The sequence below is a fragment of the Hemicordylus capensis genome, chromosome 13 (assembly GCF_027244095.1).
Source record: "Hemicordylus capensis ecotype Gifberg chromosome 13, rHemCap1.1.pri, whole genome shotgun sequence".
In the NCBI taxonomy this organism is placed as follows: Eukaryota; Metazoa; Chordata; class Lepidosauria; order Squamata; family Cordylidae; genus Hemicordylus; species Hemicordylus capensis.
Window position 1 is genome coordinate 9,871,362 of NC_069669.1, and position 27,017 is coordinate 9,898,378.

The 27,017-nt window shown below is 47.0% G+C and overlaps 1 protein-coding gene and 1 long non-coding RNA gene across 3 annotated transcripts; one reads left to right on the forward strand and one right to left on the reverse strand.

Annotated features, from left to right (window-relative positions):
* Positions 1-583: 583 nt before the first annotated feature.
* Positions 584-23,195, reverse strand: METRN (meteorin, glial cell differentiation regulator). Of its 2 annotated transcripts, none has more exons than XM_053276857.1 (4): positions 22,804-23,195; positions 17,292-17,719; positions 12,286-12,345; positions 584-6,911 (listed from the first exon to the last, which is right to left on the reverse strand). In XM_053276857.1, the coding sequence occupies exons 1-4, from the start codon at positions 22,890-22,892 to the stop codon at positions 6,595-6,597; spliced, it is 894 nt and encodes a 297-aa protein (XP_053132832.1). In that variant the 5' UTR covers positions 22,893-23,195; the 3' UTR covers positions 584-6,594. The 2 variants fall into 2 exon arrangements, with proteins under 2 accessions (XP_053132832.1, XP_053132831.1); XM_053276856.1 differs by having other exon boundaries at positions 12,286-12,351.
* Positions 22,948-26,110, forward strand: LOC128336755 (uncharacterized). The gene is made up of 3 exons (XR_008312070.1): positions 22,948-22,969; positions 23,108-23,194; positions 25,726-26,110. It is a non-coding gene; the product is annotated as an uncharacterized LOC128336755 (long non-coding RNA).
* Positions 26,111-27,017: the final 907 nt, after the last annotated feature.

Consider the following 27,017-nt stretch of genomic DNA (forward strand, 5'->3'; position numbering starts at 1 on the left):
TAGGATTGAAAATTAAGGTTAAAAAAAGTTAAAAGACCAGGCTAAAACCACAATGGCAAGTTTTAAAAATTGAAATTAAAAGTTATCAATAAAAAGTGAAACACTAAGAAACCTACGAGATATAAGCAGAGTATAAATATTTAAAATCCTCTCTAAAAAGATGTGTCTTCAGTTATTTCTTAAAAAGATTGAGAGAGGGAGCATGGCAAAGCGCTTCCAGGAAGGCGGTCCAAATAGGGGAGTTCGTGGACCACATGCAGTCGCTCGGTCCAAATTCGGACTGAATCGCTGCTCTGTGAACTGGTTTGTCGGACTGACAGGCTGGTTAAACTGATGAACCAGCTCAAACAGGTTCACAGCAGTTTGGGCCTGAATTGCCCAAACTGCCCAGTTTGTGATGGACTGGTTCGACTGTGAATCAGTATGTGCACAGCCCTAATTCCAAAGTCGAGGGGCCACAACCGAAAAGGCCCTGTTTGTTGTGATGCTACCATGGGCAGACGGAAAACGACCAGTGCTGAGCTCCTCAGAAGGGGGGCATGATCAAAATGTGCTCGTAAATAAAATTCTGAAAGCTAAGAAAGAGTGGCAATTGGTCAGTTATTTATTATTGCAATTGTTTTTGTACTGCAGTGTGAGTGTGTGTATGAACATTCGCACCTCATTGGAATTTTCCGCCTCAGGTGATAAAATTAATGCTCTGGTCTCATCTTTGGTCAATACACATTCCAGCTCTTGTTAAATTATTCTGCTGCGGCTGCTTCCCAAGACAAAGAAATGTTTAGTTGAACATCTTCCAGATTTTTCTAGTACTGCATTAGTTTTGCTGGAAGACCACTTTGTGGGTGGTGGGGGCGGGAGGCAAAATCCACCAGTGAGAAAAATCATTATAATCCAAGCATGAGTTACTAAAAACTCTGATGTATCTTTTTAATATAACCCCCCTCAAAAGACAAATAAAAGATTAAAAAAGAACACATAACAGAAAAATAAATCTCACTGTTACAAGCGATGTAGAGTAAGATTTGTCTTTTGACCTGTGCACAGACATGAACAATATGTACAAAAACTATATTTAAAATATTACAGATCTGCTCAGCATTTTCTTCAAAAAAAATCACCACTACTGGCCAAAATATACCTGGCAGTGTCTTTCTAGCTGTGGAGGTTCACTTTATATTAACAGTTCACTTTTTAAAAAAGAAAATGAAAGAAAGAAACCACACATACATATAAACATCACAATAAAATTTAGACTTAAAAAAACAAAATAATAAATTTGGTATCGTTATAACTTTAGTGCACATCTGATACTCCTCTATCCTCATGTATATTTTAAAAGAAATCCTGGACTGAGAAGTAACTTAAGGGTTTGTTTACATTGAGATTTGTTGTGGTTTTAAGTTAAACTGGATTAATATAACACTGATTTATGGTCATATGTGGGCACAGTTAGAGTACAATCCTGTGCATGTTTATGTGAAGTAAACTCCACTGAGTTCAATGAGGCTTACTCCCAAGTAAGTATGCAAAGGATTGCAGCCTTGGGCTAATTTTTTGAGCGATGCTTAAACTGGTTCCTGCATATCTCATAGCTATAATTTGAATGTTTAACCTACATTCTCTGGAATGTACATAGAAAATGTGGATGGGTAAGAATTTAAGACTGGCTCCCTTCTGTTGTCTATCCTGCCTTACATGAACAGGCAGCACATTCCAGACAAAAAGGGGGTTTTCACTACTGCTTGGGAAATCGGCTTTCATTTGGTGTAAAGACTTGCCTCCATGAGGTTTCTATACAGATCAACTGGCCTACATCAAGGGGCTTGCAAACAGAATCTGAATCCCTGAATAACTGACTGGCTTTTCTATACAAATCAATTTAGAAATGATTCTTATTTTACCTCTGAAAGATGCAGGCACGTTCTTGAGCAATGTTACTCAACCGTTTGATAGCTGGGTCACAGGATTTGTCCCTAGATTAGTACTGGAAGTATAATTTGTAGAGATGTGCACAAAACAATTTTTTCGCTTAATTTTGAATTTGAATCGAATTTTGAAAATTCATTCAAATTTCAATCTGGTCTGAAAATTCAATTTGAATCTGAATCAATTTGACCCTGTTTTGACACCTTTTAAAAACCAATCAGGGGGCCTAAATGATTTTGTAAATGTGCCAAATGGCTGTCAAATCGAATTTGAATCAAATTTTGAAAATTTGATTCGAATTAAATTGCCCCTTTAAGGGGCGATTCAATTTGAGTTTTGGATCACTTGGATCACGATTCAAGACAAATCGATTCAAATTCGCATTAATTTTCACATCCCTAATAATTTGCTTTTATACTAAAAAAAAAGATACACATATATTTTCTCAGTCAGCTCCTGACAATGGGCCTGAATCATCCTAACGATAGCTGGATTGCCACATTAACATTGACTCCTGATGTCCCATTGTCCCCTTTGCCTAGGTGGTCAGGGCATATAATAATTATTCTTGGATTCCCCATGCTTGTTGTCCATAGTGTGGAGTACAGTGGGGAATTCCACAACATCCTTACTCTCTCATTTGGGATGATGGCACTAGCTATACGCAGTCGTATACATCCACTATACCGACTTAATCTTTCAAGGCTCTCTTGCAGATCACAGTTTGGCCACTACCTTTGTGCAGTTGTGTTGCATCTATAAATATCTGTGACAACACCATATTGGGACTGGAATGTGTGTATCCGCCTCCGAAAGAAGACGTGCAAGGGCAAAATGACAGAAGAGGCTCAAAAGCTAACACATTTTCTCTCACAGATAAAACACATGGATTACAATTCTGTTCTCCCTGATCTTGACTTGTGGGAGATCTCCACAAGTGTACCTGTCCCTTCCACAAGCTTCTTCAAAAATGCCCCCTGGAGACAGATTTCATGAAATGGCTGCCCAACTAAACCTGGGTAAAACTGACCCATTCAGTCAAATGTCCATGTCCACAAAATCATTGCACCGGCTATCATCCAGTTCATTCACAGCTTTGAGGCAGGAACTTTCCAAGCAATGGTGAAACTATAATTGGGCTGACGTGTTACAAGATCCACCTGAGAAAAGGGACCGTCGAGCTGAACTCACCAACCACCTCTCCCCGGATCTCTGACCTTCAAGGAATCCTTTACGCATCATCCTGACTGCTGAGAAGAACCTCTGCACACGGCAAAAGGTTCAGCCATGGGTGAGTGGCCAGCCATTTTGGGTTTCCCTGTCACCCATATAAAGTTGGGACTTGGAGCACGAGAGCTGAAAAAATCCAGCTTAGGTTGCCTTTTTAATGACACCAGCATCTGTGAAGATGGGAAGGCAGGCCACATGATCAAGAATAGGGTAGGAGAAGTGTTTCGGGAACTGCCCATGCTCCCGATTTTTGATCATCTGCAAGGGAAAAACAAGGTAAGAGACACTGAATATTTAGAAACATTGGAAACTGCCTTATACTGAGTCAGACCATTGGTCCATCTAGCTCAGTATTGACAGACTGGCAGCGGGCGGCTTCTCCAAGGTTGCAGGCAGGAGTCTCTCTCTATCTTGGAGATGCCAGGGAGGGAGCTTGGGACCTTCTGCCTTCAAGCATGGAGGTGATCTTCCCAGAACAGCCCCATCCCCTAAGGGGAAGATCTTACAGTGCTCACATATGTAGTCTCCCATTCACGTGCAAACCAGGGTATATCCTGCTTAGCAAAGGGGACAGTTCATGCTTGCTACCACAAGACCAGCTCTCCTCCCTAGACCAGCTCTCCTTTATTTCTCTATGTAAACTGGTTCTTGGGAGTGGTTTATTTTTATTTCTCTGTGTAAACCATTTTTGGGAACTTTTGTTGAAAAGCGGAATATAAATATTCGTTGTCTTTGTCATCGACAGTGAAGGCCTGTTAAACAGAAGTTGCATTGGAAGGCTTTCCCTCCTATCTCATTCGGCAACTGGATACACCTGCTGGCCAGGACAGAGCCCTTGAATGCAGCTGCCATTTAACAGACGGCCTCTGTCAATGCCTTTCCTACCCGGTTCTTGATCAGGTGAATTGCCTTGCTATCTACGTGACCCAACGATTCCTTCGCAAAACCTCCAGCATGGTCAAGTGCTAGCAAGCTCTGGAAAAAGCGAAGTGGGTTAAAAGGCATTAAGAATTGTGAAAGTTAATTGAATATTGACTGGGGGTGCTTTCAAAGAGGAAAGATGTGTCACACGAGTAACGGAACTAAATGGAGACACTCAGGTTCCAGAGGGGGAAGCAATTGGGAACAGAGCCAGGAAGTCTGGAACAGGAAGTCTCAGGTAAGGTTACCTTCCTGTAGCTTGCTGAAAGTGGGCTTGTAAGAGCAGACCAAGACAGCATGATAAAAGAGAGTTCCCCTAACTTGATGTCTGCAAAAGCACTATTGCCATGAAACTGTTGCATGGGATGGCCGATAGGTATAGACTAGGGCCTGGTTCACAGAGTTATTCAAATCTAGGTTTAATATGGGTTACCAACATTAGTGTGACTGTGTGAACGCACACCTAGGTGGGAAACTCAGATTGATCTCAGGTCGTAAATCACCTTAGTGTGGGTTCATACAATCACACCAGGGTCAGCAACCCACATTAAACTTCATTTGAACAAATGTGTGAACCAGGCCAAGCTGTCTTGTCAGATATCTGTAAGATGTCTCAGGGGATAGGGCCACTCTGGGAAGAGCACCTGCATGCAGAAAGTTCAAAGTTCCCTTCCTGGCAGCATCTCCAAGACAGGACTGAGAAAGACTCCTGCCTGCAACCTTGGAGAAGCTGCTGCGAGTCTAGGTAGACAATACTGAGCTGGATGGACCAAGGGTCTGACTCAGTATAAGGCAGTTTCCTATGTTCCTCTGTTTTATAGAGGACGTTTGTCCTCCATTACTCATCTCCCTGTTGGGAAACTCATGATAATTTTCCAAGGAGCACCAAAGTTCCTCAGAATACAGATGGAAACAACTGGCCTAGGAGAAGATATCCTTTGAGGTCCTGACCATTAAACAAAAGGAACATAGGAAGCTGCCATATACTGAGTCAGACTATTGGTCCATCTAGCTCAGTACTGACCACACTGATTGGCAGTGGCACGCCAAGGTTTCAGGAAGGAGACTCTCCCAGCCCCACCTGGAGATGCTTTCAGGGATTGAGTGTGGGACCTTTTCCATGCAAAACAGATGCTCCTCCACTGAGCTATGACCATCCCCTTAGATTATCTTACAGTGCTCACACATGTACTCCCACCCAAAAACAAACCAAGCTTGACCCTGCTTAGCAAAGGGGACAATTCATATTCACTACCACAAGACCAACTCTCCTCCCCGACCTTCTAAACATCTCTTGGATTTAGCAGCATGGTTTCCACGCAGAGCTGAGGACATTCTACTGTCACAACCAGGAGGGCACACATTTCCCCCCGCCGAACTTTAGATTTCCTAGGAACCAGCTTGGGAAAGAGGGACAGAAGGAGGATAGCAGTGAGAGTAGAAACTGGATCCGATTCTTGCAAATATGTTCTGGTCCCCCCTCCCCCTGCCACATTGGTAAGGAACTGGAGACGATAGAAGAGGAGGTACCCAGATCCCATGCACAGCAGCAGCACACAAAAGAGGAGGAGAAAAGGAATCAGGAAGCTGCCTTTTACTGAGTCAGACCCTTGGTCCATCTATCTCAATACTGTCTGCACTGACTGGCAGCAGCTCTCCAAGATTTCATTCGGGGGTCTTTTGTGACAGCAGTGGGTGGTGAGGTACAGAACACGATTACCTCCCCAAGCACCTGAGCGGATAATTGCAGCTAGGCTGGAAATCCATCAGATGTGGACGGAAGACCTGAATCTGGCCATCAACCTATCAGTTGCCCCTTCTGCACATTCTTAGAAGACAGCACTTCATTTGGGGCCGGGGAATGTGCAGAGAGCCACTAGAACCATTCCCTGCAATAGACTGGACGTGTGTTTGATGGGAAAAGAAGTTCAGCGGAGCAAAACTGTGCACATGTCTATCTCCAGTTGGACCTCCTAGCAGACATCTCATTTGACTTGAAGACAAAGTCACAATGTGGGGCGGGGGAGGATCAAGATTGCATTTCGTAGCACGAGAATCCCATTCTCCTTATGGTTTCAGTCACCAACCGAGAAGTAATCCTGGGTCCCAGAAACTGGTGCCATTTGACTGCAGGAGTCACAGAATGGAAAGATCAATCCTCTTTGTGGGCATTTGTGGTTCACGAAGTGGCCGGCGGGTGGGAAGTCGAGAGCGAGATGTCCCTTCATTTATGGAATTAATTCCCTTTCTCTTACACATGGTGTGTCTCAGCCTAAGCAGACAGTAACCCCTTTAATTCTTCTTGGCCTAACTCTGGTGGAGAGATGACCCAGAAGTGATAGGTCAGCTCCTTTGGGGGGGAAAGAGAGCCTCTCCCTTCTGTGTTCAAAGATAGCTCCTGCCGCCACCACTCAGTTGGGTGTCTACAGCCACAGCCATGATGCACAGCAACCCCCACTTCCCAAAATCTAAGGGAGGGCTTCATTCCCTCTCCCTGCCTCCCACCTCCTTGGATCAGTCCAACGAGACCTCGCAGGGGTTTTCGTGAGCCTGACGCGCGTCCTCGTAGATGTGGCGGAAGTCTTTGTAGCGGGGGGCGCAGCTGAGCCACGCTTCCCCGAAATGTAGCCACCCCGTGAACAGGAAGCTGCCAGGTCCGGCTTTCACCCCACACCGCAGCAGGGTACGAATGCTGCCCGTGGATTTCCCATATTTGCCAACCGGTTGGAACAAGGCAAACTTCTGGCGGTGGATCCGCGTAGCACTCACACTGATGATGGATTCTTGCAGCTCCATGTCATTGGAGACTGTCCGGATGTTGCCACGGATGACTGGCAAGGAGGAGCCGGTGAAGGAGGGGAGAAAATGGAAAGTTATTTAGATAGTCTATGGCATCGAAACACAGAGGTCATCCACACAATTGAAAACTGGGTAGGACAAGTGTCTTACCCAAGTTTGGGAGCTCTGTGTGCTCCAATTTTTGGGCTGTGTGGGTACAAACAACTGGGTAGGAGGGAGAAGTGATTGTGTGGAAGCAAGGTAGGAGGGAAACCTGGCTAGCTTTTCCTCCTACCTTGCTTCCACACAATCACTTCTACCCAGCTTTCCCTCCTACCTGGCTTCCACACAGTCACTTCTACCCAGCTTTTCCTCCTACCTTGCTTCCACACAATCACTTCTACCCAGCTTTTCCTCCTACCTTGCTTCCACACAATCACTTCTACCCAGCTTTCCCTCCTACCTGGCTTCCACACAGTCACTTCTACCCGGCTTTCCCTCCTACCTTGCTTCCACACAACCACTTCTCCCTCCGCCTAACTGGTGGCTTGCTCCCACAGAACTGAAAATTGGGAGCACACACGGCTCCCAAACCTGGGTAGGACACCGTTTCCGCTTTTGTGAAAGACCTCACAGACTAAGGTGGCAATTGTCAATTTCATTAAACATGCTGAGAAAATATGTATACGGTTGCTTTTAAAGTGCCTTATAGCAATAAAAAGGAACAGTTCCTGCTTGAGGTATATAGCGTAAAAGGCGAATAAAGACATGACATTTGTAGTATGGCAGAACCAATTTGGATGCAGCCCCACAGCATGAAATGCAAACATAGCTATTCCTCTCCAAGACTGCACTCTGGAAAAATCAATTCCGCAAGAAAACCAGGCATGGACAGTGCCAATTGGCTAGTGCCCATAACATCGTCAAGAAAACTCCCCTTCCCCCAGTCCCTAAGCAGTTGAACAACGATTTCCTTCCAATACATGATCCTGCCCATATGTTAATATCTTCATCAGAGGCCCTTCTCTAAGCATAGTTGACTTCAAATGTGAGAATAAAGACTCAGACAGCCCGATCCTATCTGTATCTAAGTAAGTCCCACTGAGACCAGGGAGGCTCACTCCCTACATTAGGACTGCAAGTCTTAAAGGCACATAGCTGAAGTTTGTTTGAACATTCAGTGAAATAGCAAAGAAGAGGCGTTCTTAGCAATCTGGTCTAATTTTAATGAACTATTTGTGGTTTAAAGGGTAATATCCTTCAAAGAATTTCGCTCCCATTATTAAAATTAATACTTCTTATATATTATATAAATGATTAGGGTGTCTCCCCCATATTTCTCCCCCCCCTTTGCTTATGTAAGGATTATTGTTATCCTTTTTGTTGTTTGTTTCAGTTTGTTTTAGCTGAAATAAAGAGAAAAAAGGGGGGGGGGACATAGCTGAAGTCTGAACTGAGCATTATAGAGAAGAGGAAAGTAGCAGAGCAGGGGGCAACCTGAAGCTCTCTAGCTGCTGCACTACAACGCCCATCATCTCATGTTATGGGGGATGATGGGATTTGTAGTCCAGGAAGGCTGGTGAGTCTCGGGCTGGCCCTTCTGCAGTAGAGGCAGGTATTGAGGAATGGACTGCTGAAAGCACTGTGGAAGGAAAGAAGAAAGGAAGGAAGGAAGGAGGAAAGGAGGAAGAAAAGAAGAAAAGAAGGAAGGAAGGAAGGAAGATGGAAGTTGCACTAGGGAAGAAACAGAGAGACCAGTCTGCAAGGCACTGCAGTTTTCACCATGGGAAGCAATAAGAGAATCAGCCAATATCCTTGCATTTGCAGAAAGGAGTTGGTAGCGGTGAAGAGAACCCATCGGATCTAGCCAATTATACCAGGCACTGCACTATTAGCCTGCTTGTGCGAAGGTGGGGCCGGCTCCCTCCCCATCAGCAAGAATTAACCCTTGTCAGATATGCTGAGCTGATCTGGCGTGGCAAATCCCCTTGTTCTTCTGTTTGACTTTCCGGTTGCCGGGGCAACCCTGGAGTGGGCTGCTAATGGGCCTCCTGCCCGGTCCCCATTCTTCTCGGGAGGTCAGCGGAGCGTGAGGGGCAGTAATTGGGAACTGCCCACTGTGCAGGTGCCCGGGTGCAGACCCCTACAGGCCACGCAGGGCTGGGTTGCTCCACAGACAGGTCTCGCTGCTGGAGCTGGCAGCTACTTAAGCAGCAAAAATGGAGAATTCGGAGGGTGGGGGGGAATGCTGTCACAGCTGCACACTTGATGCAGAAGCATGTCTGTGGCATTTTCCCATGAGTGAGAGAGCAAGTTGTGCAATTTACAAGAGTTTATCCTAGCAACCCTCCAACCCAGCTGGGGTTTTGAGTCCTTGGTGGCTTTGGGCAAGCCGTGATATTATTAAGAATTCTTAAGGGCAGTCCACACAACCATTAACTGGGTAGGAGACGAGTCCTAGTCCCCCTTTTCGGGAGCTGGGCGTGCATGCGTTAGATGTTATGATCTTCTGGAGCGGTCTGGTTAAGGATGCCATCGCCGGCTTGTTTGGTGGCGACCTGTGACCGGGTTTTCTCTGTGGCTGCCCCGGGGCCTTGGAATATGCTCCCTGCTGAAAGAAAAGCCTCTCCTTCTTGGTTTGTTTTCAGGAAGAACCTCAAGACTCTCCTGTTTTCGCAGGCTTTGAATTAGAATGAATTTTAATCATTTTAAAAACTTGTTTTAATATCTATTTTATTCTATGGTTTTTATTGCCATGTATTTTGATGTGTAACTTCTAAATATTTTGTATTTTGTACACCGCCTAGAGATGCACATATCAGGTAGTATGGAAATATGATAGATAAATGAATGAACGAACGAATGGATGAATAAAATACAATAAGAGAGCAGGCCTTGCAGTAGGAAGCATGATGCGCCCCCTTTAGTAAGCAAGGTCTGCCGTGGTTTGCATTTGGATGAGAGACTACGGCCGCATTCACATGTAACGCAGAACCATGGATCCAATGGACCCACGGTTCCATGCCCCGTCCCCCCACCCTCCCGTCCAAATTCGGATGTTCAGGAGAGCTGCCTCTCTGCAGTCAGCAAGACTGCGGAGAGACAGGGGAGCTGGCTGTGCGGGGCTTCCTTCTTGACAGAAGGACAGCCCACACAGCCAATCAGGCCGGAGTTGAGGGAAGAGTTTCTTCCCTCAACTCTGGTTCCAGGGCCATGTCATGGCTCAGACTTCTGACTCAGAAGAGCAGGAGGACTTACCAGCTAGTGAGGGCTTAGAGGCACAGCCACAGGATTTGGCAGAGAAACCAGGCTCTGCAGCTGAGGATTCACAACAGCTGCAAGACATGATCTCTGATGGGAAAGAGCCTGGGATTTCACCTGTCTTGAGATGACGTCTCAAGAGGCAGGCTCAGTGGGAGTCACACAGGTGTAGGAGATCCCAAGAAAGAAAGGCAAAGTGCTGACTCAGGGAAGCCTGATTGGCTGCTGGTTCTCTTGAGCCATATATATTCAACAGTCTTTCTTTGCTCTGATGCTGTTTGCAACTTCGCTGGCTGCAAATAGTATGCTCTTGAATTTCAACCATTTCTGTGTCCCAGTTTGCCTTGTCTGTACTTTCCTGCATTGTTCCCTTAATTCATTGTTCTGTGTTCTTTGCCCGTTTCATTCCTTGTTTGGTCTTTTCCTTCCACTTATTACTCAGCTAATGTTAGAGGGGGGTACCTAGTTTCAGTTCAGGGGACTTAATCCATTGACTATTTGCTTTGTGAGCCTTTTATTTTCCTTCATTCGGTTTCGCTGCTGCTTTCTGTTTACTCTCAGAGGGAGTGCTGAAGGGGGTTGTAAAATCCTGTTGGGTTAGCCGAGCTAACAGATTCACGGCAGGCCAGCAGCCTGCAGTTCCGAATTCGGATGTACCACAGGCTGCCTGGAACCTCAGGTTGCAGCAACTAAACTCACTACAACCCGAAGGTTCAGATTGGAGTCCCAATCCTGAACCCTCGGTTCGGTCGCCACACCCGACTGCAGTTCCCCACATTTGGATGTAACCTCTGTGGAACCGCAGGCATAGTCAACTGCGGTTCTGCGTTATGTGCGAATGCATCCTACATGTGAGCTCTGTAAAATGTAGGGCCATGGCTTAGTGTAAGAGCAGGCAGAAGGTCCCAGGTTCATCCCCAGATATCTCCAGGTAGTGCTGGGAAAGACCCCTGCCCATAACTTTGGAGAGCTGCTGCCAGTCAGTGCAGACAATACTGAGCTAGAGAGACCAGTGGTCTGACTTGGCAGAAGGCAGCTTCCTATGCCCCTAAGGTAGGGGGCAGGGAGCTTGATTGTCTGCCAAGCTCCAGCTGGATATAATGAACATGCCCTACCCAGATTCCACCCCCAGCCTTCTGAACGAGGTCGGTGGAAAAACTGTCCTACCTAGCTGGGGCTTGAAGGACAATCAAGCTCCCTGCCTCCTGCCTTCCTTTCATCGAACACACAATGTAAAAACGGGAGTGAGCCCACAGCTCCTGATACTGGGTTGGACTCGCCTCTTACTCAGTTTATGGTCTTGTGGACAGCCCTGTTGTTAAGGGGGTGGGGGTCTATATACTGCTTTTCAGAATCAGTGGTTCACACAGAAAAAGGAATGGGGTGGCTCCCTGTCTCCAAGGAGCATACAATCTGAAAAAGAAAAGGAAGGTAGACCCCAGCACAAGGATTCTTAAGAACATAGGCAGCTGCTTTCTACTGAGTCAGACCCTCAGCCCATCTAGCGCAGTATTGTCTACACAGACTGGCAGCGGCTTCTCCAAGGTTGCAGGCAGGAGTCTCTCTCAGCCCTCTCTTGGAGATACTTCTAGGGATTGAAGCTGGGACCTTCTGCATGCAACGCAGATGCTTTCCCACTGAGCTGCTTGTGACTCATCAAGCCATATGCAGTCCACTAGATATTTAGAGCAGCCTAGCAGCATGAGCGGCAAAGGCGAGGGGCCAAGCCAGCAATCCGATACCCTCCTTTCCTGGGAGTATGCCCCATTGAATTCAACGGAAACTGGCTCAAGCCGGCCGGCGGGGAGAACTGCCCCCTCTTGCCCCACTCCAGACACCCATGCCTCTCAGGAACTCAGTACCTCTCCTGCCGTGCAGATTATGGAAGCTGGAAGGAAGTCCTCTGCTCACAATGTGGGTGAAGCCACCTTCTGTGACCAGTGTTCCCTGTAATGGATTCCCAGTCCTTGTTGACTACAACTCCCATAATCCATAACATCTGGGAATTCATCTGAATTGTAGTCCATAACATCTGGGAATTCCTGTTACTGGGAACAGAGACCATGACTTCTCCTGAAATGTTACATCTGCATTCACCATCAGCTTCCCTAGTTTGTGGTGTGGAAAAAGGAAGGGTGAAAGCAAGCCTGGCTTAAGTGTACTCACCGAAATCACTAGTGCAAACAGCCATCAGGATCTCAGTGTTGTTGCAAGGCCTGCAGGTTCCTGCATCTTCCAAACAAACAGAAACAGTCACTTAACCAAGGGGAGTCTTCACAATCCAGTTATTATTGCTGTTTAATTTATTTTTAATTTATTTATTTAGTACATTTATAGCCCACCCTTCCTCCTAGGAGCCCAGAGGGGTCCACATACTTTATTTTTATCCTCTCAGCAACCCTGTGAGGTAGGTTAGCCTGAGAGATACGTGACTGGCCCAGCATCACTCAGTGAGTTTCGTGGGGATTTGAACTCAGGTCATTCCGGGCCTAGTCCAGCACTCTAACCACTACACCATGCTGGCTCTATATTTATTATGGCCATAGATCAGCAATTAGCCACTTAACCAAGGGGAGTCTTCACAATCCAGTTATTATTTTTATGGAATTTATTACGGCCATAGACCAGCGATTATTCGACATCCAAGGGAAATGTAAAATGACACAGATTAGGAAAAGACACTCAAAACAGAAATCAGTATGAATTAAACCAGGGCTTCCCAACATGTGGCACTCCAGATGTTGATGAACTACAACTCCCATTGTCCCCTGCTACAATTTATGATTATCTGTGAAGACGCTTGAAGATTATCTGTGGGGCTTCCACTGGGTAGGATGGTTCTTCTGCCTCTTTAATGAGGGCTCCTCCCTCATTAAATAGCTGGGTACAGGCAGTGGGTAGGACGGAGCCCCACCCATTGTCAAGAGCCTCTCACACGGGAACCTCACTCACGATCACTTCCTCGGTGTCCTACCCTGCTTTTTAGGAACATAGGAAGCTGCCATATACTGAGTCAGCCTAGCTCAGTATTGTCTACACAGACTGGCAGCGCCTTCTCCAAGGTTGCAGGCAGGAATCTCTCTCAGCCCGATCTTGGAGATGCTGCCAGAGAGGGAACTTGGAACCTAGATGCTCTTCCCAGAGCGGCTCCATCCCTTAAAGGGAATCTCTTCCAGTACTCACACTTCTAGTCTCCCATTCATATGCAACCAGGGCAGATCCTGCTTAGCTAAGGGGACAAGCCATGCCTGCTACCCCAAGACCAGCTCTCCTCTCCGCTTTTTACCCCCACACAATAGTAAAATGCCAATGCTCGCACCTCCCAAACCTGGTTGAGTAGGAGGGAGGACACTTGGCCGACTCCTACCCAGTCGGGGATGGTGTGACCGAGCCGACTCATGAGTAAAGCCGTGCTGCTAGTGACACACGGACACATTCCACGCCGCAGGCTGCTGGGCCTTCAGCGTGCCTCACCCAGCGCCAGGCGGTGTGCCTCCGTATCGTGGTTGCGCAATGCCAGGCCAAGGATACGGGCCTCCTCCGCCGGGTCGGGTGCCTGGGTTGCTATGGCGACCACCTCGAGGCCTTATCTTTGGTGCAGCTGAGCTGCTCTGGCCACCGACTTCCCTGTGGGCTGCAGCACACTGGACTTTTGTTAGCTCAAGAGATGAGGCCGATTAGATGTTCTTCCTCCGGCCTTGTGTTTCTGATTGCTGAGCACACTCCGGATAGCTCAGGTTACCATCCCACCTTCCCCTTCGCTGGGAGGGAGGCCCACGGCATTCACAGCCTCTCCAAAAGCAAGCCATTTCTTTGAACGTCTCCATGCCTGTGTGCAAACAGAGTTGCCACCTTCCTTGATGATTTTGGCACCTCGGCCTCTGGGCATGGACATAGTCCCTTTAGCCCAAGACGGAAACAACAACAACAACAAACAACTTTGTTAGCTGCTCCATAACAAACGGTTCTCTGGGCAGCTCACGACAATACGAGTCTTGTATTTTGCACTTTCTCTTCTCCCTTTTTGTCTGTTACGATTCAAGGTGCGAGGTGTTTTTATTGTATGTTTTAATGCTGTGTTGCGAGCCCTTCAGAGAACAATTTGTTGTGGGTAGCTAACTTAATGGTGCCGCGGGGAAATGACTTGACTAGCAAGCCAGATGTTGCTGGTTTGAATCCCTGCTGCTGGTATGTTTCCCAGACTATGGGGAAAGAAACCTATATTGGGCAGCATCGATATAGGAAGATGCTGAAAAGCATCATCTCATACTGCGCGGAAGGAGGCAATGGTAAACCCCTCCTGTATTCTACCAAAGAAAAACCACAGGGCTCTATGGGCCCCAGGGGTCGACACACTTTAACAAATAAAGCCGTTTGTTTGTTTGTTTGTTTGTTTGTTTGTTTGTTTGTTTGTTTGTTTAAAAAGACCTATGGCCAAAATGCCCCTTGGCATCAGAGAGGGCCTTTCCTGTGTCTGGAGACAATCATAAGCCCTGTTCAGACACTGAGACGGTTCAGATGAACATGGCCTCCAACGTGTGATGAAGGCGCAGATGCACCAAGAATATTATTTATTTATTATTTATTTATTTATCTCATATATTTTTACACCGCCCGATGTGTAAACCTCTAGGCGGTGTACACATTTCAATATTAAAAATCACAGGTTAAAATACATAAAACATGATAAAGACAATATAATCAAAATTATTATTATTATTATTATTAATATTAATATGCCCACTTCGAAGTCACTCACATCAAATTATCGGCAAATCCTTTAATTACATGTGAGAGGTGGTGGTCAAAATTGCCCCCTACACGCACTCCAAAACCCTGGATTGGACTGTTTGTCCTTCACCCTCAGTAAAGTGTACATAAGATTAGGACCGAGTCCTTGGCAGTAGACGTAAGATCAAACTCTAACGTAAATCCTGAAAGGAGGGGCAGTAAAAGCCCCCGTAGGACTTGCATTTCTTTTTCTGAGAACTCCCAATTAAAACACAGAGATCCTGCTGCTCAATCACAAAGAGTGGATGCACTCATGACTAAGGATAAACAAAGGCCAACTACAAGGTTTGCACTAACGGACGACCCCCACTTTGACAGATTCGCACATCTGTTTGCTACACCATATGCCTCTTCTTCTCCTCATGGTGATGGCCACGAAGAGTCATCAACCACGGTTTAAAAATCTAGTAAATGAGTCTTTAATAAACTTATTAGATCCGCAACTGGACCATTCTTTTTAGGGGAGTTCAGCCCTGTTCTATCCTGTAGAAGGCCTGTACCCCCCGGAGCATAACATGACAACATGCCAATACACTAACGCCAATTGACAATCACATGATTACTTCATGCTTCTTTCTTGGAACACCAATGGCTGGCGTAAAAAAAAGGATGGATCCTGATTTCGTGAACTTTATTTCTAGTTATGATCTAATATTCTTACTTGGATGGAGGATAGTTTTGACCTCCCCAATTATAATGTCTTTTTGATTCCAGCTACTCCAAGTGTTAGAGGAGGCAGAAACTCTGGTGGGCTGGCTACTCTTATTACTTCAGATCTAAAAGTTAAAGCTGGAGAGAGAATCTGGGTAGGGCATGCCTCTCCAACTGAGCTCCCGTCTCTGATAAGCCTTGGGCCTGATCCAGCAGGGCTGTTCTTATGAGCATGCATGTTCCCCTACTCCTTTGACTCTTCTACCCTGGCTGGGCACTCCGATCTGGATTTCGATCCTATGAACTAGCCTAGAGTCATGGCTCCTTCCTCTTTGCTCCTGAAGGCTGCCATACTATGGGAAAGGAAAGCGGACAAGCCGCTCTAAACCATCGTTAGCTTGGACTTCTGGTGCTCAAGTCATGGCTTGGATTCTCAACTATGGTTTGCGTAGTTGAGAATCCAAGTTGCCATAGCATAGGGCTTGGCATCGGAATGGAGTCGTTGCCTTCCGTTCAAAGATCTCTACATATTAACATGCAGGACAGATTATCATTGCTGGGTTTGGGAGGAGGAGCCGGGTTCCAGAAGTTGAAGAAACACTAGATGGGTTCTCGTGACCATTAAAATCAGGGTACGAGGTATGCTACCCAGATTTGCACGATTGTCAGAACTCATGCTTTCCCCTCCAGCACAGGTTCTACCAGCTGTGTCACCCAGCATTAATACCCCCCCTTTTAAACCAATGGTGGAGAAGAAGTGAAAACCCTTGTGCCTCTTCTGCCTAGCCACCAGCACATGCCACGCCCTCCCCTGCATGGGAACCATAGAGAGCTGTGGCTAGAGCAGGTGCCGTCAATGGGTGTGCTAGCCTGCAAGGCAGAGTCTATGATCCTGAGGCTGGAGCAGCTTTGATAGGGCTGCGTCTGCTGCCTCCTCCTTGATGGCCAATTGGAGGGCAGCAGCTGATGTCATGAAGCTTTTGCAGTCCGCTGGCCGTGCAAAGCATGCTGGGAAGGTGTATGTGCTCTTGGAGGACCTTCCATGGAGGGGCGGGGCTTGCAGCTGCTGAGTTCAGAAATGGAGCCCTGGGTAGCTGTGTTTGTGTGTCCGTTGGTAGGGGGAGAGGGAGACCAGAAGCGGCCTGGGTCCTGCTGCCGATGCGGCCCTGCTAGCCCTGTTCCCTGCATCTGACATCAGCTGCAGGGAGCATTTAGCCACGCCCCCCACATCTGCCATCAGACATGGGGGCGTGGTTTAGCTCCCAAATGGGACCACACGGCCCCGTTTGGGAGTTAGATTGGCCAGCACTGCATTCGCAGCACGGCTGGAGTGGCTGTCCCTGCCTTTAAGTTGCTTCGGCCACACTGCAAAAGCAGCGCTGGCTGGTTTTTAGCTCCAAAATGGGGCCGTGAGGCTCCGTTTTTAAGCTAAATCAAGCCCCCCATGTCTGACATCAGACGCGGGGGGGCATGTCTAGGGCACCAGGCGCGGCCCTTGAGGGGCGGTGGCCCAGGTCCTTTGAACCCGTCCGCTCAATGGTGACTCCGCCCCATCGGTCGGGTTGGCAGAGCCAAGCTGAGGTGACGCCCGTGTGTTGCATACAGGGTGACATCTCTCCTTAGCTCCGACCCACCCCACAAAAAGTTGCGAGAATGGGCTAATGGACTTCGTGGCACCTCTTAGCTCCAAATTTCAATGACTCTCCGCACTCCAATCTGAGAAAACTTACCTTCCATGCTGAGGTTGCTGGACGGCCACGAAAAGCGGGAATTCCAGTCGCCCTGCAGCTCGTAGCGGAAGGCAGCGATCCGGCGGCTGATGTCCTGATGCAAGGTGGACTGGAGGAAGAGGGCCACCTTCTCCCTGGGCAGCCAGCTAAAGCAGCGCACCTTGGGTTGCAAGGCAGCGTCGGCCTCCGAGAGCAGCAGCTCCAAGACGCCGTCCCTCTCCAAGTAAATCTGAGCTCCTCTGAAGCTGCTGGAGGACTTGATGCAGGCGGTGACTCGCCGGGGGTTCTTCTCACTGCCGGGGGTGCCCGTGGGGAGGCGGGGGAAGAGGCTCAGGCGCAAAGCTCCGGCCGGGTACAGCCACTCCAAGGACCCCTCAGCACAGTGCATGGAGATCTGCTCGACGCTGCCTGCTTCTTGGGACAGGCCACTGAAAGAGTTAAGAAACAGGAGTTAGTGGGGTGGGGGCTGTGGTCATCAAGTTACCAAGTACCAAGGCACTTTTGCGGTGGTTTTGCAAGTTGAGGTCAGGCCAGTGGAGGAGAGCTGGTCTTGTAGTAGGAAAGGAAAGTTTGTGCCGTCAAGTTGGTGTCAACTCCTGGAGACCACAGAGCCCTGTGGTTGTCTTGGTAGGATACAGGAGGGGTTGACCATGGCCATCTCCTGCACAGTAGGAGATGATGCCTTTCAGCATCTTCCTATATCGCTGCTGCTTGATATAGGAGTTTCCCATATTCTGGGAAACGCACCAGCGGGGATTGCAGATGTTGGACTACAACTCCCATAATTCCCGACTCCAGTCTTCCCTTGCCAATCATGGTTCCCCCAATCACAGTCTTTGAGTATCCACAAGTGGGAAATGGTGACTGGTCTCGTGAACCGCGACCCGAGTATCCGCGGCTGGCGAGATGTTTTAGGTATTGGGAGGCGGGTTCATGATTTTGTGACGTTCAGAGGTTCCATCCACTCATTCCTCTTGCTGACCTGCTGACCCCTCATGATTTAAAATGCCTTTGAGTGATTTTGGGGGGGTTCAAAAAATTTCCAGAGGTTCAATCTGCTCACTCCTCTTGCTGACTCTTGGTGATTTTTGCTGGTTTTTACCGATTTTCTAGTATTTTTAGGTATTTTCACAATCGTGGTTCCCCAAACCCCCTGTTTCCCATTGGTTTTAATGCCTCACCAACCACAAATTTGCCAGTGGTGGGGTATTTATTGTTAAATTTATATACTCCCTTTCATTAAAAACAATCCCAAGGGGGTTTACAAAAGTTAAAAAGCATATAATAAAAATAACCGTTACAAGTACTAAGCAAAAAAATGAAAACAAATCTGATTTATAATATATAAAATACAAACATAAAAACTGTACACGGAACTGTCCATGACAGTCCCCATAACCACACCCACCTCAACAGCCACACCCTCCACTGAGATAGATGTAATCATGGTGGCGGGGACTCTGTTGCAAAAAGTCAGGAATATGCAACCCTATACCTACTTAACCTGGGAGTAAGTAAAGTAAAGTGTGCCGTTGAGTCAGTGTCGACTCCTGGCGCCCAGAGAGCCCTGTGGTTTTCCTTTGATAGATTACAGGAGGGGTTGACCATTGCCTCCTCCCGCGCAGTATGAGATGATGCCTTTCAGCATCTTCCTATAGCACTGCTGCCCAATATAGGTGTTTCCCATAGTCTGGGAATCATACCAGTGGGCATTCGAACCGGCAACCTCATGCTTGCTAGTCAAATCATTTCCCTGCTGCGCCATTAGGTGGCTTCAACCTGAGAGTAAGCCCCACTAAATTCAATGGGACTTACTTCTGAGTAAACATGCATAGCCTTGCCCTATAATTTAAATACTGTACTGTTATTTCAATGGGTCTACTCTAAACATCCAGATCAGTGAATGGAAGAGTCGGTGACTGCCGTTTTATATTAATTAGTGGGTTAAACAGATTGCAGGCGTAGCTTTAGATGCTACAGCTCAGAAGCGGCCAATCTGAACTTTGGAGAACAGTGGCCCTGCTGAGACCCTGGAAGGAAAACATCCCAGGACTGTGACGCTCCCCATCCCTATAATTCTGGTACAAGGTACTGATAAGTGTATTTATAAATCTGAATATTTACACATCACTTTTCAATCAAAGTTCTCCAAGCGGTTTACATCAATATAAATAAATAAATGAAATGAAATGGCTCCCTGTCCCCAAAGGGCTCACGATCTAAAAAAGAAACATAAAGGTAGGCACCAACAACAGCCACTGGAGGGATGCTGTGCTGGGGATGGATAGGGTCAGTTGCTCCCCCACTACTCTATAAAGAATATCGCCACTTTAAAAAGGCGTCTCTGCTCAGTTAGCAGGGGTCGTCATGGCTGGAAGGGTGAATCGTGTAATTCCGATACGAGATACAAATATGTTATTTTAGATACAAGATACAGTTTAAATTGGACTTAAAGTGGGGGCATTGGGAGGTTGGTGCCTCACACCTCGTGCCCCTGCCACAGCATTTGCACGCACACACCCCACTGCCGCCGCTACCCTCTGAGAGTGGGCGATGGCCAGCACTTCCGTGTCCGGATGCTGGCCACGCCTCTTCCACCAGTATCAGAAGCACATTGACACAAGGGGCATGGCCAGCATCATCTGGGCTGCCCATCACTGCCCCCTCCCAGTCAGCGAGTGATTCCTTTGCCGGCTGGGTGCCGCTTCTCTCTTCCTCTCCCAGTCCAATTTAAATTGCCTCTCGTATCTCAAATACACGTATCTGGATCTCGTATCAGAATTACACGATTCGCCCTTCCAGCCATGATGACCCATAAATTGCCATACCCGGAGGTCGTCTCTTTCACCCATGAGCCAGATTAAGAACACAAGAAGAGCCCAGCTGGATCAGGCCCAAGGCCTATCTAGGCCAGCATCCTGTTGCCCGCAGTGGCCTCTGGGAAGCCCCCAAGCCAGAGATGACGGCATGCCCTCTCTCCTGCCATTGCTCCCTTGCAACTGGGATTCAGAAGCATCTTGCCTCTGAACCTGGAGGTAGCCGATAGTCAAGCCATCAAGCCTAGTAGCCTTTGAGAGACCTCAGTGGAGAGGATTAGAAAAATTCCTGGAGAAGAAGGGGTCTATCAGTGGCTATCAACCATGACGGCTCTAGGGAACTTCCATATTCAGAAGCAGTATACCCTGAATACCATAAGGCTATATAAGAAGTGGTCTTATAATGAGCCAGAGGAACATAGGAAGCTGTCTTCTACCAAGTCATTAGGGGAAAAGACCAAGGTCGAGGCTTTGTGCTAGTACCATTCGGCATTTTAAAGTCCCATGGGTCTTAATCTATGAATACACAGGTGGATACTATCTTGCTTGGACCGACACGCCACCAACTATCATAAATGACCTTGTACTACAGCAAGCAATAACTTCCACAAACAAAGGAACAAACTACCCATTTCTGATCGAACCTCATGGTGCAATGCGTACTTTTAGAAGCCAGAGGCATTCTGCCTGGTATTTTGTCGATTCTGGCATTTATCTCTCCCCGGCCCTAGTCCAATGCTCTAGCCACTACACCACTCTGCCGCTTCTGCTAATGATGCTGTACAGGGAACAAGGCAAACTTCAAGAATCTATCAGCGGTGAGGAAGATTCCTCCATGGAGAGAGTATAACCAGTTGATCATTGTCACCCTTAACCTGACCCTGACCATTTCCTCTGGGCAAAGATGACTGCAATTTCACCATAATCATTTGGAGGTAGGGATAAAGAAGGAGTGATAGCATAGATAAAGCTGTAAGTGCCACCATGATATCACCTGTTTTCCATCTCTGGAGGAGTTGGCCTTGCCCAAAATCACCATGTGCATGCGTCCCCTGTGATGGTTTCAATGGGCTTATGGACTATAGAAGTCACCTTTGATTGCATCAAGGGACCCACCAAAAAACTGAATCTTGGGGTTCCCATCATTCGGTTTCTTTCCTTGCAGTGAAAAGTCCCATGAGTACAGTGAGACAATCGGTTCCCAGAAGAATTCTCCATCAATTTCAGCACTATCCTCAATTTTAGCATTGATTTTCAGCTAGCCAAAACAGGTGAATGTCACTGAATGTCATTCATAACAACAGAAAGTCCACAGTAATGTGGATGTTTGCTAAGCTGGGGGGAAAGTTAAATGAAAGGTAAATATGTATGTGCTCATCTTTCTGGGAAAGCTTTTTCAAAGAACAGGAGAACAGTCCAACACACCTTTCTTTTTTCTTTTTCTTTTTAAAAACAGTAAACCATTTTCCATAGAAAAACTTGAATTAAAGGCCACTTGCTAGCAAAAACAATATCCAGCAATTTCATTCAAAACTGGAAATCCACCCAAGGGAAATGCTAAACTAGCATCAAGACACTCATTTCCACTATAAAGGCCAAACTGGATTGATTTAATCTATTTACACCAAGGCAAATGGGGAAAGAACAAGGCCTTTCTATCTACTTAATAGCATACAACCACTCCTACCAATATTTAGATACCACTTTTCAACAAAAGCTCTCAAAGCAGTTTGGAACATAGGAAGCTGCCATATACTGAGTCAGACAATAGGTCCATCTAGCTCAGGATTGTCTTCACAGACTGGCAGCGGCTTCTCCAAGGTTGCAGGCAGGAGTCTCTCTCTCAGCCCTATTGTGGAGATGATGCCAGGGAGGGAACTTGGATCCTTCTGCTCTTCCCAGAGCAGCCCCATCCCCTAAGGGGAATATCTTTCAGTGCTCACACATGTAGTCTCCCATTCCAATGCAACCAGGGCAGACCCTGCTTAGCTAAGGGGACAAGTCATGCTTGCTACCACAAGACCAGTTCTCCTCCTGCATAGATAGATAGATCCCTGTCTGCAAAGGGCTCCTAATAAAACAAACAAACTCAGCCACTAGGAGGGGTTATATGCTGAGCTGGACAGTTTCTCTCCCTCTGCTAAATATAAGAGAATCACCACTTTAAAAGGTGCCTCTTTTCTCAGTTAGCAGAGGTATCAGACCCATAGCCATGGGGGACTAGGAGGGTGCTTGCCCCCCTAATTTTTTTTTAAACAACTAAATACTTTAAAAATAACTGAATGTTCCTTGCATTTACAACTGAAGAGGGCCAGATAAGCTTCCTCCTACTTTTGGGAGGCAGCCTCCCACTAAACCTAAACCTTCAGGCTGCGTAAGGGCCCTGAGGGGTATATTTCCCTGCACCTCCAAACGGCAATTTTCCAAAAACGAATTCCTTTCTTCCTTCTCCATTGCTCTGCTCTCCACCCCTCCCTCCATATTCACCAGAACACGGAATCCAACAGGTGTGAAGATCTCCAACTCAGATTCAAAAAGAAAAACAAAGAGAGAAAGTGAAGAGAGGCATATGCAGAAAGGTTTTCCCTTTCCCCTTTCCCTTTTTGCACTGGAGAGTGAACCCAAGTCCAGCTGCAGCAGATTTGGGCTGCAGACAGAATTCCGCTGCAGGACTTGAAGCTCCCCATGAACCTTACCTTCCCCTCCAACTGCACTGGTCTTCCGAGTAACTGCCAAGGACTGTATCCAGGAGGAGAAGGCAAAGAAGCCTCAGCACCAAAGACATCTTCTTCAGCGGGGTCTCTTCTCCTGGCAGAACAGGAAAGGTTTGCCGGGGAGCGTGTGGGGAAGCGAGAATCAAATGTAAGGGAAGGAATCCTTTTGGAGCACCATCCTGGAATGTGCTGGGGGAGTTAATAATACAGCCTGTTTCTCTCCATCATCCATCTCCCCAGCACCACTGAGCCTTCCAGGGAGTGAGTTTTTTTCCCTTCTTCTCAGGCTCCTAAAGGGACCATCTTCGCCTCCGCTTGCAGTGACAGAAAATCAGGATAAGGCGCAGAAGCGGAGGCGTGCGACTCGACCAAGGTTCTCATGGTGACTGATCTCTAGTCAGTTTCAACCCCCGTGGAGGGAGGGTGGGATGGAGTGGGGGCGTGCGTGGTCCTCCAATCAAAGCCCGCTGGGAAACTTTCAGCCAATCGGAATGGAGAGAAAGGGGGGGGGATTCTCCCCTAGACTCACAAATAGTGGTCTGGAGAACAATGTGATCAAGGGATGGGGGGGGGGAGGAAGGGGGCGAGAGTGCAGAGTTGCTGTGAAATTATTTTTGTGCAGATGTGAAGAGGAGGAGGAGGAGGAGGAGGAGGAGTTCCGTGCTGGCAAGCAAGAATTTTTTCTGCAAATTGCTTGCAGAGTTTTCAGCACACATTTTTGTGCTTAAAAACAAACATGTTTTTGGTTTGGGTTTTTTAAAAATAAAATAAAATAAAATAAAACCACTCTCCATTTGGTGGGCTGAAGACAAGAAAATATCGTGGCCAAGCTTGTGGATTTTTCTTCCTGGGAGGAAAGGTTTTTTCAGTAAGAAATCCCCAGTAAGAAAGGATTTTTATTACTGGGAGGAAAGCTTACTGGGAGGAAATATCGTGGCCAATCTTGTGGATTTTTCTTACTGGGAGGAAAGGTTGTGTGTGTGTGTGTGTGTGGTTTTTCTTTTTCTTTTAAAAATGTTTTTTGTTACATAGGAACACAGGAAAGCTGCCATACCGAGTCAGACTCTTGGTCCATCTAGCTCAGTACTGCCTACACTGACTGGCAGCAGCGCTCCAAGCAGGGGCGTAACTATAATTGGGCAAGGGGAGACAGTTGTCTGGGGGCCCACTGCCTTGCCCCCGCCGAGGCAAATCACACGACTGACTCCCCCAGCTCGGGCTTCCTTCAGTTGTATTCATCCTCTGAAACTGATGGGAGTGTTGAGACCTGGAGCTACCAGAACAGCTTGCCTTTCTCTAGGACCATGAAATGACTTGCATCGTCCACAATTTACAAAAATAGTTTAGGATGATGTTCTAGGCTTTTGGTTACCACTGTTCAGCCTCATTTAAGATTTCTTTACTTCATGAGCTGAGCTTCAGTGGGGCCATTTTAAAATCTTGTCTCTGGGCCCACTCCTGCCTTGCTACGCCCCTGGCTCCAAGGTTTCCGGCAAGAGTCTCTCCCAGCTGCTATGTGGAGATGCTAGAAACTGAATCTGGGGCTTTCTGCATGCAACACAGATGCCCTCCCTCCCATGGAACTACGGCGGCCCCATCCCCCAAAGGGAGTATCTTACAAGGCTCGCATGTTGTCACCCATCCAAAGTGAAACCAAGGCAAGGCCTGCTTAGCAAAGGGGGCAATTCCTGCTTGCTACCACAAGACCAGCTCTCTCCACTCCTCTTATTTATAGGGGATGGGAGGGTGAAATGGTTCACTCTTCCGGTGCAAATATAGATGCGTGGTCATCTATAACTACCTCACACGAGGGCTGCTCACAAGTTACACTACACACATCTGCACTGTTTCATGTGAAGGACTGAACATGCGTTCATCCACAGGGATTGGAGGACCCTCCAAAAATGCAGAGGAGAGGCCACATGCACTGCTCTTTGCACCTGGAATGAAGATTTTATATTCTAGCTGATATTTTAATTGTGTAATTTTAGTAGTCTTGTTTTAACTTTTGTGTGAACCGCCTTGAGATTGTTTTAATGAAAAGCGGTATAGAAATTAAACAATAAACAATAAATAACTGAAATGTGTGAATAGCCATTAACAGAGATTAACAATCGGACCAGATTGTTACTGAGCAAAGAGGGACCTTTCAAAGTGGTGATTCTCTTACATGTAGCAGGGGGAGAGCAACTGACCCTATCCATCCCCAGCACAGCAGCCCTCCAGTGGCTGCTGGTTATCTTTTGTGATTACTAGCCCCTTTGGGACAGGGAACCATCTTGATTGATTGATTGATTGATTGTTAGTGGTTAGAGCATTGGACTAGGACTGGGGAGACCTGAGTTCAAATCCCCATTCAGTGTCAAAACGCATTTTGTGACTCTTTGTCACCCTATCGCTCAGCCTAACCTACCTTGCAGGGTTGTTGTGGAGATAAACATAACCATGTCTACTGCTCTGGACCCCTCGGAGGAAGAGCAGAATATCAATGCGAAAACCAAATTAAAATACAAATAAATGTATATTTTTCTGTGCAAACTGCTTTGAGAACTTTTGCCGAAAAGCGGCCTATGAATCTTTGCAGTAGCCAAAGCAGTAGCAGTGGGTTCAGAACGAAAACAGAGCTGTACAGATTGTATCTGCACTGAACATAATGTGTGAATGGGCTAAAACGTAAGGCCTCAAGAGAGCCTTTTAAATGCCAATGAGTTCAGTGGGAATCACTCCCCAGTGAGTGTGGACAGGGTCACAGCCTTTTCAGTGTTTGAGGAATTATGACTTGCTGCTGCATCTCCACCAGCTGTCCACTTTCAATTCCTCCTCCCTTCTTTTTTTTCTGCTTCTCTTTGTCCAAAGGAATTCCAATGCTGCTTTTTTTTCTTTTTTCTTTTTTTTTTTTTGCAGAGAGACACAAAAGATCTTTGCGAGGGATAACATCAGGAACTCTCAAGAAGATCTGCTGGTCAGGAGAGTTCAAGCCTGCCAATTGCAATGGCATCGTGTGAGGAAGAGGAAGAGGAAGAGAAGGAAGAGGAAGAAGAAGAAGAAGAAGAGGAAGAAGTAAAGAAGAGGAGGAAGAGGAAGAGGAAGATGGATGATGATGATGATGATGATTGATGATGATTTACTGCTCTATACAAGCAAAAGAAGACCAAGGGCTTAATCCAGAGATTAATTTAGAGAGGCATAGAACAAGAGACACATCCAGAAAAGTGCAGATAGGCATCTGGTACTTTGAGATATACTGGCTCTGGGTTTGGAAGTTTCATTTGTCTTTCACGGCCTATAAGTCATTTGGTCGATCTGTCCCCTAAATGAATTGATCGAACCCTTTTCCAAGCCAGTGGAAAAGCTTGGAAAAGGCTTTTTCCAATTACATATTTTGTGGCCATGAATTTCCTACGTTAGACAATTTCCGCTGAAAGCCACAAACAGGAGTTGAGGGCCTGCCCTCTCTCCTGCTGTTACTCCCCTGCAACTGGTATTTAGAGGCATCTTACCTCTGAGACTGGAGGTGGCCGACAGCCTATGGCCTCCAAGCTCCTACAAGCGGCTACTAGACTTATCCTCCATGAAATTGTCCAAGCTCCACTTAAAACCATTTAAGGTGGTGGCCATCACCACATCAAGTGGCAGAGAATCCCAGAGACTGATGATGCACTAATGGTGCATTACCCAAATGCATTAATGATGCCTTTGGGTAACCCCAACATACACTGATTAGTTTTACAGCATTGAATGAAAAGGACTGAGCTGGTCATTTCAAATACTGAACCATATTTTGGATGGGGAGGGGGTCCTCCATGTGTGGGGCCCAGTTCAACTGCCCCTGTGCCCCCCTACAAAGACCTTGACTTCTCCACACTTTCACAGTAGCATTGGAAAAGGGTCCCCGTCCCCCCGTACGAGGAATTTTAGAAAGCTCGATTAAGAACCTTATGATGTGACCAGCGTGCTCTGTGGCTGGAGATTTAGCTGGATTAGACCCCAAGGAATTCTTATCCAAGCTCTCGAATGCAGCCTGCTGTGCTGCAATCCCATCGCTGAGCTTCAGAAGATCTTTGCAAATATTCAGTGGCAACAGCTCTGGTCCCCCAACTGCTGCTGTGATGATTTCAGCCTGTTCATCAGAACGCCAACCCACCCCGATTTCTCCCCTCCCTCCTCCCCCTCCAGACACCATTGTCCCAGGGCTG

Coding starts and splice junctions, on each gene's coding strand:
- METRN (XM_053276856.1), bottom strand. CDS start 22,892: ATGTCTTTGGTGCTGAGGCTTCTTTGCCTTCTCCTCCTGGATACAGTC. Junction 17,720..22,803: donor CAGTGCAGTTGGAGGGGAAG/GTAAGGTTCATG, acceptor TAACTCTTTCAG/TGGCCTGTCCCAAGAAGCAG. Junction 6,912..12,285: donor TGTTTGCACTAGTGATTTCG/GTGAGTACACTT, acceptor CCTCCTTGCCAG/TCATCCGTGGCAACATCCGG.